The 12,050-nt window shown below is 37.2% G+C and overlaps 1 protein-coding gene across 1 annotated transcript in view; it reads left to right on the forward strand.

The window, feature by feature from the left end:
- Positions 1 to 12,050, forward strand: part of PRKAA2 (protein kinase, AMP-activated, alpha 2 catalytic subunit) — a 47,757-nt gene that overhangs the window by 9,644 nt on the left and 26,063 nt on the right. The window contains exon 2 of the mRNA XM_011973888.1: positions 4,776 to 4,917. Within this exon, the coding sequence (XP_011829278.1) occupies positions 4,776 to 4,917 (142 nt within the window). The remainder of the gene's footprint in view (positions 1 to 4,775; positions 4,918 to 12,050) is intronic.

The raw sequence follows: 12,050 nt of genomic DNA on the forward strand, positions 1-12,050 counted from the left end.
TGGCTTTGATATTCCAGGCTTCAGGATGAAGGAAGGGATGAGGACGAAGTTGTTAGGGATATTTCTGCTTTATATCTCACTGGCTGGAACATATTTGAACTGAGAATCAAGTAAATGTTTGTGTTATACATCTGGTGGAAAAAAAGTATATTCAGTATATAGTAGTTACCTTTAAAAACTGAAATTTTCAGTATAGACCAGAGTGGTGAAAAGGAAGTTTAGGGGAGTCTTCATGGATCAGACAAGTCTGTTAGTTGAAGGAGAGTCTATCGACTATTCCCAGTTCTGCCTTCTGGAACAAACAACATAAATCAGTTTAATTCCTTCTGTGTGACAACGCTTCACCTTATCAAACGTAAAATATAAAAGGCATAGTTTGGGTGAGTGTGGATTTTTCCCCCCTTAAAATTCCATAGCTTTAAAGAGTATTTTGTATATTTTGGCTAAAATTTAGGAAAAACAAAATGAACCCACTAATGGGTGATAATTTTGTAGAGGTCTTTAACTTTTTAATCCAAAAAATTGTGTGGACTGTAAATTATAATTCATTTCCATCAACTCATATATGATTATTCAGCAAAAGTGGAAATTTGAAGTAGATTCCAAACGTTTTGAGTTTTAAAATATTCTAAATAGTGTGTTATTTAGATTCAGCCTTGAGTGACAAAAATATCCAAAATAAGAGTGGCTTAAACAAATAGAAATATTTTGCTGTCTTGTAAAAGTCTGAGCAGGTGATGTAAACTGTTGTCATGTCTGATGGTGTCAAAAATATGGTTTTCTCTTTCTTGTTGCTCTCCCCTTCTTAAGTCTGGTCTCGAGGTGCAAAATGGTGGCTTTGATATTCCAGGCTTCAGGATGAAGGAAGGGATGAGGACGAAGTTGTTAGGGATATTTCTGCTTTATATCTCACTGGCTGGAACATATTCATGTGGCCGCATCTATTAATAGTTGCAAGAGAGGCTAAGAAGCAGGGTGTACACTGGGTAGCCATGTACTCAGTTGTAATTTGGGAGTTTCATGTATGGGAGAAAGAAAGATGCAGAAGATATTGGGGGACAACCAGCAGTGTAATGTAATTAGTACAGCTACTTACTTGAGTACCCCTTCATTAAATCGTTGTTCAACGGATGAATGTTTCTAATTGCTCCTGTCAAAGTAGGTATTGATCTGGATATTTACATATATAGAAGATAAATTATGGCAAGATTATTTATTATTGATGTTTTTATAATTTTTTTCTCATCTACTCTTTACAAATATGGTATATCTGACAGTCTTCAGGCAGATGTAATACTGTCCAAGATTCATTTCAGTTTATTTATTGCTGTCCCCCGCCCTCCAAAAAACTTGGAGGTGTATTTAAAAATCTCTTCTCATGTGTCTATGATGACCATTTCTTGCATATGCTTGGCAAATGTTTTTAGATTGAATAAATGAATGGTAATAAAACCTTGAGGCATCCAAGCCTTTTCTTTTAATTTCTTTTGTTTCGATTTACACAAACAAAAGTTTATATCTATAATATACATAGAAGAAATTCTTGACCTTAAATCTGTATTTATTACAAGATTTTCAGGAACATTCATTCAGCTTTCAGGTGGAATGTGGTTAGGTTTGGATTTAATTATGGTTAAGTACCAATTATGGCATTATTAGGCAAAAAAGGCTAAACACCCATTGTAGGGATTTCAGTGCTAGTTATTTCATTGAGGCTATCGGGGATTTGAGGAGAGAGACGTATTTGTTAGACCACCCTGGCAAGGTGTTTGAGTATTATAAAATTCCCAAAGATGAGTAATAAACTACTCAGGCATCAAGAAACCATTTAGCTTATTTTAATTGAATAGAAAGTTCCTAGAAATCGATAAGGTGTTTCTGGAGTCCTGGAAACATATTTTGGAATGTTAGTAAGTTATATTGTTTGAACTTGATTTGTCTCACTTTGTTTGTTTTATATGCTGAGAAAGTAACTTTCAAGCTTCATTAAATTTTTTGACATAATTTACAGTTTGCAAAAGTTATTAAGATAAAAATAATCTCCAGCGACAGAAACTCAGTTCTTCCTAAGTCATTGCATTACATGTTTGGAGTACTCTGACTGAGGGTATTACTGTGTGGCAGTTATGCTGGCTCTGAAGTCAGATAGCCCAGGTCAGATTTTGTGCCATCACTTACTTTGTGACCTCAGGTGACTTATTTAGCTTCTCTGTGCCTCATCTATACACTGGAGGGTAATAATACTTCATAGAGTTGTGGTAGGGTTGAGAGAGCAGGGCACCTAGCACTTAGAATAAAGCTTAGTACATAATAAACAATAAATGTCATTAATGGTCACTTTTGTCATCATTATTAATGTTTTCTTCAAAATGAGTTAAAATATGACTCCAAGAAATATTTAGGAGATTATATCAGTTGACTTTTTCATTTGTAGCACATACGCTATGTGATACCAAGTGAAATAGAAGATGCAGGTTTGGTGAGGAAGAGGAGGAGAATGTTGAATGTGGTTTTTTTGTTTTGGTTTTGGTTTTACAGTTTTTTTTAGAGACAGGGTCTCACTGTGTCACCCACGCTGTATTGCAGTGGCACCACCTTGGGTTACTGCAACCTCTGCCTCCCAGGTTCAAGGGATCCTCCTGCCTCACCCTCCTAAGTAGCTGGGACTACAGACATGTGCCACCACACCCAGCTACTTTTTTATTTTTAGTAGAGATGGGGTTTCGCCATGTTGCCCAGGCTGGTCTCGAAGTCCTGGGCTCAAGTGAACCACCTGCCTCGGCCTCCCAAAGTGCTGGGATTACAGGCATGAGCTGTCATGCCCGGCCCTTGAATTTAGTTTAGAATGTGTTGAACTTGAGTTGTTTGTGGGATATTAATCTTGAAATATGAATTTAAAGGAGGGACAGAGGTCACTGGCATATGGGTGATAATTAAAACTATGGGAGATGAATGACATAACATAAGGGTCTACCTTGGGCCTAGGTTTGAAACCTGGGGACACTAACCTTCAAAGAACAGGCAGAGGACATAAAGGAAACCATCTGAAAGTTAGTAGGAGAAACAGGAGAGAGAAATACCACCAAAAAGAGTTACGGTGTCTGATGAAACAGAGATTAAAGTAATCTGAGAACTGAAAAGTATCCATGGCTTGCTAATTAAAGGGTATTTTGTGACCGTTTGGTATCCGTAGAGTGGAGGTGGAAACCAGATAGCTGTGAATTTAGGGATGGTGATAAGGGAGGAAAAGAAGGCAATAAATGTAATTACTGTAACTACTCTTTTGAGAAATTTTAATGAGACAAATTGGAAACTAGAGGAAGATACAGGATCAATGGAAAAGTTTTGGAGGGTATATGATTTGGATAGGCTTAAGAGAAATAGCTATTAGAAAAGAGAAAAGGTTGAATGTGAAGAGAGTGTAGAAAAGATAGGTTCAAGGCCAAATTTGATGAGATTGGCTTTGAATAGGAGGAGGGATGTGGATAGAAGTAAGCCTTTAAGAGAGGGAACTGGAGTTCACCTGTAATTCCTGCACTTTGGGAGGATCACTTGAGCCCAGGAGTTCAAGACCAGCCTGAGCAGCATAGTAAGACCCCATCTCTACAAAGATTTAAAGAAAAACCAGCTGGGGATGCTGGCACATTCTCATAGTCCTAGCTATTAGGGAAGCTGAGGCAGAAGGATCACTTGAGCCCAGGAAGCTGAGGCTGCAGTGAGCTATGTTCACACCACTGCATTCCAGCCTGGATAACAAAACATTACCCTGTCTCAAAATAAATAAATAAAAAGGGAAAGTCACTCCGAATGACTTCATGTTCTCTAAAGAAATAAAAAGGGTGTTTGTCACTGAAAGGAGAGTTAGATACATGTTTTGAGAAGAATGGTGAAAGTTTAGAATAGAATTGAGGAAAGTGGGAGAGGTAGCTGACAAATTTGTTCCCTGACTGAGGGATTTTTCACCTGAACGGTATTTAAAGATATCACTGGTAGTGTGGATGCCATGAATGTGTTATATGAAAAAGCAGAAGGACTATATTTAACATAGAATATATTGATTTAGCACCTCTGTGTACAAAGCACTGTGCACATACCCTTCCTGAGAGATTCAGATGAGCACTGGTCATCTTGTCCAAGGAGAGTATGAGCTAATAGCTCAGGTCACGTGATTTGTCACAAACGCAAATGTTTATAATAGATTAAAAATGGTAAATGGCACATGAGTTTTATAAACATACTATAACAGTTTGAAAGAGATAGAGATCCCATCAAATAGGTGGAAAATAAGAGGACTTTATGAAAAAGGCACAAAAAAGGGCCATGTGTGAATTTTCTGTTGAAATAGTAATAATTCTGAATTTTTGATTTATTACACTATGTATTCTTCTATAATACAATGACTAGCATTAAACAGAAGAAGAGAAACAAAGAGATTAATGAAACAGTGAGTTCTCTCCTGTCCAAACAATGTTCTAAAGTTGATTATATTTTTAGTAAGAATATAGAATTCAGTAATCATTTTCACAAACATTCCACAAATATGAGCATCTCTATTAGGTGCAAAAGATACAGACATGACTAAGATACAATTTCTGTCCTCAAAGAGTGCATACTCTAATAGAAGAAATAGAAGTAAAAGGAACTGTAGTTTTGTACAACAAGTGATATAAACATGGTATATATAAGTAGTGAAGTTTAGGGCACAATGGAAGGAAGCATGAATAAATGATTATGTTGACATAACAGCACATTTTTTTCCTTTTTCTTTCCTTTAGTTGGAGAACATCAATTAACAGGCCATAAAGTGGCAGTTAAAATCTTAAATAGACAGAAGATTCGCAGTTTAGATGTTGTTGGAAAAATAAAGCGAGAAATTCAAAATCTAAAACTCTTTCGTCATCCTCATATTATCAAACTGTAAGTATTTTTGTATCTGATAATGCCAAAGAGACACCTGTCTTAAAATGTTTTTTAGGAATTTTATAATGATTGTTTATTGTTAACCTTTTACAAAGATGTTTTTTCATGTTCATGTTCAGCAAGTGTTAATTCATTTAACCTTTATGAGTCCTTTTTTTGCACACTCTTGGTTAGAATGAACAGACATTGTTTCTAAATTGGTACTCTTCTCAAGTGATGAATGAAGCCTTAGAAGTTGGTTCTTATCCAACTTTAAATGTCATTCAGGGTTTTGACATTTCTAGATTCATTTTTATAATTTTTATCTAGTCAATTTTCACTAACATATCAGGGTATTTTTTTCTTTGGAAAGTTGGAAAGTATATGTCAAAGATTATTTCACATAGTATGTTACTTGTAGAACTGAAAGTAGTACTGTAATCATAAAGCTTTTAGGAAGGCAAATGTGTTTTTTTCCCCTTGGAATAAATTACAAACTTAAAAGTCAGGTAAATATAGAGATAAATAAGATAATTAATTCAAAGATAAATAATTATTTTAAAATTGACTAGACCCTAGAAAATATAAATATTAATTGTGCAATATTGTGTTTCTTTCAATCATTTAAAGTTGCAGTTTAATGTTTGTTGAGAAAATGTAACGTGCTAGACGCTAACAACTGTCTCATTTATCTTCAAGCTTGGATACAGTTTTATAAGATAAGTATTGCTCTTACTTATTGAGTACCTGGTAGTGGTCCAGAACTGTACCAAGCATTTTTTTTTTTTTTTCTTTTTGGTCAAGGTTCTGCTGAATGTATGGAGCATTTTACATCTTTAATTTAATGTTATCTTCGTGATCAGTGTCTAAAGTAGGCTTACTTTATAGTCAAGGAAACTGCATTATCTAAGAAGTAATAGCAGCTTATCCAAGGCCACACACCTAGTAAGTCACAGAGCTGCTGGTTGATGTCAAACCTGATTCCAAATGCCATGCTGTTAATGCTCTAGCACTCCAGTTTTTCTTAAAACTGAGAGTTATATAAATTCCTTTTAAAGAAAAAAGAAATTTATGGATCCCCGATTTTGACTTATTTTTAACATACCATTACTTAAGAAACAAAGCCCTACGTATAAACTTTATATGTATATAGTTTGAATGCAACTATGAAACCAAAAGAAATTCACAATTTAAATACAAAAAAACCCACACTGGAATCAATGGAATTCAAAGCAGTATCAATAGTATAATGTGACAAATAATAGTGTTTCATAACAACCAAATCATTGTTAGAGAGTTTAATAGTGGAAACAGTAGGAGGAGATCAAATACTAAATTTATATTGTGAGTCAAATAAGATTGGTACAGAGAAAGCGTGTTCACACAAATCTACTATTAAAAAAGCAGAATTAGGCTGGGCGCGGTGGCTCACGCCTGTAATCCCAGCACTTTAGGAGGCCGAAACGGGCAGATCACAAGGTCAGGAGATCGAGACCATCCTGGCTAACACAGTGAAATCTCGTCTCTACTAAAAATACAAAAAAATTAGCCGGGCGTGGTGGCAGGCGCCTGTAGTTCCTGCTACTCCGGAGGCTGAGGCAGGAGAATGGCGTGAACCCGGGAGGTGGAGCTTGCAGTGAGCTGAGATCGCGCCACTGCACTCTTAACCTGGGCGACTGAGCAAGACTCCATCTCAAAAATAAATAAATAAAAACAGTATTAATATCTCTGAGATGTTATTTGCTAGTTCATTAAAATCAGACATTATATTTAGGCTGACCTTTGTCAGTGAGCAATCTTTGAATGTCAGCATTAATGTGAACAACTTGATAACCCTGTGGAATTATGTTGTTTACTTGATGACAAGAGTAGCATGTAAGTGTGGTAAGCAGAATAATACCCACCCCCCATATCTATTTCCTAATTCCCAGAATTTGTGAATATGTTAGGTTGCATGGCAAAGGGTAACGTTGCTAAGCAGCTGACCTTAAGCTAGGGAGATGATCCTGGATCATGTAGGTGGGCTCAATATTAACACAGTGGTTCTTAAAAGTAGAGAAGAGTAGAAGAAAAGAGTCAGAGAAAAAGGTCTGAACTTGGAAACAACATCAGAATGATAAAATGTGAGAAGCACTCAACTGGCCGTTGCTGCCTTTGAAGATGGAGAAAAGGGAGCATGAGTCAATGAATGCAGGCAGTCTCTACAAGCTGGGAAATGCAAAGAAATTCTGCCCCAGAGCCTTCAGAAGGCAACACAGCTGTGCTGACACCTTGATTTTAGCCCACTGAGACATATGTCAAGATTTTAGGATAAAGAACTGTAAGATAATACATTTGTGTTGTTTAAAGCCACTGAGTTTGAAGTATGGCAGCAATGGGAAACTAATACAGCATCATTGTTGAAATCCTTAAATAAATGGCTGGTCCAGTTATTGTTGAGATTTGGAACATTCATTTAGTCTTTACTGCTGTACTTATCGTTAGTGAACTATGGCGATTTGGTATTTTTAATGAACGGACCCATGCGGTGCATCTTATGGGCAGCATGAGTATGCCACTGACTGTTCAGAGCAGGCTTTTATGGGATTGGTGTGGATGACCGGTGATGACTCAGTTCTCACCTCACTGCTATGAAACCTTCGTTCTTAGAGTAAGCTTTGATGTCATATGATCTTCACTTGAAGTTCACTTAGTCATAAACATAAACAAACAAACAAACAAAAAAATGAGGTCCCTGAAATTGCATGGCAGTACTTGATTATAAGGTTATCATCCAGGACCTATGTATTAGATGGTCCAGAGTATGTATATGGAGGTTTTTAAAGATTATCATAAGAATTAAAATTCCCCCAGGATCTTGGTGACTCACCTCTCCTATCCTTTGTTTCTTTGACTTGAAAATGGGATGCCTCATTTGAGGATTAAATGTGCTGGCACTGGTATAATCCCTAGTATTTGATGAGCATTGGCCCAGAGCAGGAATTAGCTATTTACAAACTAATTCCAGTCCTCTTTCATTATTCCAAATGGTTTTCACTTAACTGAAACAGTTCATCTCTGACTTCACCTCCATATTATTAATGACTTTGTTCTAGTTACTGGGTAACATCTAAGCTAAATCTCTTTGCTCTTCCCCACTGAGTGTCCACTTCCTATGAGAAAAGAAAGCTGAAATGGCCAGACTAAAAGTGTCATATGCTAGAAAGAAAGTGGAGAAGGGAAAGATCTTTCCATATTTGCCTTACACCTTGACCTCATCACTTTTACAATGCCAACCCTGAAAGACTTTGAGGAAATTTTACCCATTTGGGTATGAGTCCTACTATCTCTACAGTTCCTAAAAGCACAAATCAGATTTTATAGATAAGCAGTTGCAGTTGTCATGAGGATTCTAAGGCTTCTTTTCCTTTTTTTTTTTAAAAAAACAGAGTCTAGCTCTGTTGCCCAGCCTGGAGTGCAATGGTGCAATCTTGGCTCACTGCAACCTTCTCCTCCCAGTTTCAAATGATTCTCATGCCTCAGCCTTCCAAGTAGCTGAGACTACAGGCATGTGCCACCACACCCTGCTAATTTTGTATTTTTTGTAGAGACAGGCTCTCCGCCATTTTGCCAGGCTGGTCTCGACCTCCTAAGCTCAAAACCATCAGCCTGTCTCAGCCTCCCAAAGTGCTGAGATTACAGGCTTGAGCCACTGCACCCAGGCCCAAAGATTTATTTGTGATGTCATATTTATCAGTGTTTTCTTGCCTCCATTTCTTTATTTACTTTCAATCATTTTATTTTTGTTTGGCTGTCTCATTCTGATACAGGATTATTTAATTGTTTGCTATTTTCTGAAGGAATTATAGAAGATTGTCAGAGTTGATCAGAAAGTAATTGGTAGAGGTGAATTTGCAGTTTAAAACTTTTGGCTTCCAGCCTTAAGATTAATTCATTCAGCTACATTGCCTCTTTAATTGTAGGTCTGATCTTAAAACAAAAAACAAACAAACAAAAAAAACCCACTCATGTATTTTTGCTACCGTACAAGCTTATTGACGTAGTCTCTAACAGTGTTAGTGATTTAAACAGAGAGAGCAACCTTATCCTTTCCGTGGTTTTCTTTTGTGTAGCCTTGGACTGTCAGGAATAGTTTCCTTATTGCAAAAATGGAACTCTGGAATTAGCAGGAAAGTTTGGGCACTGAATGTGAAGAATGAAGGATATTTATTGCATGATTTCTTTATTAACCCAAATTGAAAAAAAATTACAAATGAATAACCTAAAACCCACTGGTAGAAAATTAAAAGGAGCAAACAGGATTTAAAGAAAAATCCAGACTTTCCCATGAAGTAGAATTTGTTGAATTGATTCTTTCCTTTTTTTTTCTTTCCTCCATAGTTCTTAATGCAACTTGATTTTACTTGGTCAAAAGATGAATGCTTGCTAGTCTGGTAGAGATGATTTGATTTTGTCTAATTCTTTTTTGTTTGTTTGTTTGCTTGTTTGTTTTTTTGAGACAGAGTCTCGCTCTGTCGCCCAGGCTGGCATGCAATGGCGCAATCTTAGCTCACTGTAACCTCCGCCTCCTGTGTTCAAGTGATTCTCCAGCCTCAGCCTCCTGAGTAGCTGGGACCACAGGCAACCGCCACCATGCCCAGCTAATTTTTGTATTTTTAGTAGAGACAGGGTTTCACCATGTTGGCCACGATGGCCTCGATCTCTTGTCTCCGTGATATGCCCACCTTGGCCTCCTAAAGTGCTGGGATTACGGGCGTGAGCCACCGTACCCGGCCTGTCTAATTCTTTTTAGTCTATCTTATTTAATGTATGGCCAGCTTTTTAACATCATTAACTGCCAGCACCACCTTGAAATGTCTCTAGGTTTCCATGACACCTCAGGCTTCTGTTTTCTTTTTTTCATTCTTGTTTATTCTGAAAACTTTCTTTTATGGGCCCCTCTTTATCTTCCTGGCTGTTAAGTATTGATGCAGTCAAGTATACCGAGCTACTGCAATTTTCTTAGTGAACCCTCTTTTGATGATTTCATCTACTACCATGATGCCGTTTGCTATCTCTATGCTGAAGACTTCCAAATCTTGATGATTTCTGGCCCTTTTATTTCTCTGGATTTCTGAGCACATGTATCAAATTGTTTATCAGATGTTCACATTCTAAAGTCACAGAATCACCTGAAGCTAAACGTTTCTCTCTCTTCCAACTTACTCCTCTGTATTTTTAGGGGTGGGAGAGTGGAGGGGAGGTAAATGAAAATACCATTCATGCAGTTTCCTAAGCCCCAAACTTGGGCAAAATCTTTAATTTCTTCTTTTCCCTCATTTCTTACATACAATAAATCATTAAGGTCTGTACTTTTTTTTTCCCTAAGTGTCCTCTGAATTTATCCATTTTTCTTTGATCTGTCAAGTTACCATCTTGCTTCTTGTACTTCAGCTGTTTCCTCTGCTTGGAATACTTTATCCACATCTCTCTTTCCCTAGGCTGCCAATTCCGACTTGTCTTTTAAGTGCAATTACATTTGACCCTTGAACAGTATGGGTTTGAACCACATTGGTCTACTTATGCTTGGATTTTATGCCGCCTTTGCTGCCCTGAGACAGCAAGACCAACCCCTCCCCTTCCTCTTCCTCCTCAGTCTACTCAATATGAAGATGATGAGGATAAAGGCCTTGATGGTGATCCATTTCCACTTAATGAGTAGTCAGTATATTTTCTCTTCCTTATGATGTTCCTAATAACATTTTCTTGTCTCTAGCTTACTTTATTGTAAGAATACAGTATATAATACATTTAACATGTGAAATATGTGTTAATTATTTATGCTATCTCTAAGACTTCTGCTCAACAGTAGGCTATTAGTATTTAAGTTTAGGGGGAGTCAAAGGTTAAACATGAATTTTCGAGTGCACAGGGGTTGACACCCTAACCCCCACACTGTCTGAGGATCAACTGTACCCCTGAAAACCTACTTTACTCACTAAGACTAGGTTAGGCTCTAACTCCTCTTTGCTCCCAAAGCACTCAATGTTCACCTTTTCCAAAGCCCTTAAGTTGTGTTGTAATTGCACATTTTCTTATTGGTATTTCCCACAAGACTGAAGTACTTAGGAGCAGGAATTAGGCTTTTTTTTTTTTTAATTCAAATTTTTATCGAGCACCTACTACGGGATGGGTGCAGTTCTAGGCATAGGGGATATAATCATGAAAAACAACATCTCTTTCTTGTGTTTTTATGTTCTGGACAGTAAGTAAACAAATTAACAAGATCATTTTAGGCAAAGATAAGTGCTATGAGAATGAAATATGATGCCGTCACAGAATGTGACTAGGAAAGAAGAAGGGCTGATTTAGGTTAGGTGTGAGGAAGCCTCACTAAGAAGATAGGTTTGACCTAAGACCTAAAGGATGATAAAGATCTGGACGTTTGAAAATCTGGGGACAGAGTGTTTTCAAAGGAAGGGGAAGAGCAACATCAAAGAAATGAAACAAACTTCAAGTGTTGTAGACAAAGGAAGATTATGTAATCTCAGGAGTGGAGTGAGGAGAAGAGAAGTAGTTCGGGAGTTTTAAGAGTAGATGGGGACCAGATAACAAAGGGATTTGAAGGCCTTGCTAAGAGATTTGATTGTGTTCTAAATGGGAACTTTTGGAGAGGTGGAGAAGTAACATGAGATGAGTATAGTATAGAATGGGTATGGTGGCAGAAGTAGAAGCAGACAGACCAGTTGGGAAGCTATTGCTGTAGTCTACCTGGGAGATTATGGTGGCTTTAATCAAAACGATAATCTAGATTTGTGTTGGCTGATACAGTAGCTGCTGGCCCTATGTGGCTGTGTAAATTTAAATTAATTAAAATGAAAAATTTAGTTGTCTGGTCACACTGGCCACATTTCAAGTACTTAATAGCCACATGTGTTTAGTGACCACTGTGTTGGACAGACCAGATAAAAAACATTTCTATCATTGTAGGAAGTTGTGTTCAACAGCCCTGGTCTAGATGGCGAGAAACTGATGGATTTGATATGTATTTTGAAGGGAGAATTAATGAATTACTGATGGGTTAGATGAGGAGGAGAAATAAAGGATTTTGTTTTGTTTTGTTTTGTTTTTGGCTTAAGCAACTGGGATTTTGGGTTTTGGCTTGACCAACT

Source organism: Mandrillus leucophaeus, unplaced genomic scaffold, assembly GCF_000951045.1.
Source record: "Mandrillus leucophaeus isolate KB7577 unplaced genomic scaffold, Mleu.le_1.0 Scaffold14, whole genome shotgun sequence".
Lineage (NCBI taxonomy): Eukaryota > Metazoa > Chordata > Mammalia > Primates > Cercopithecidae > Mandrillus > Mandrillus leucophaeus.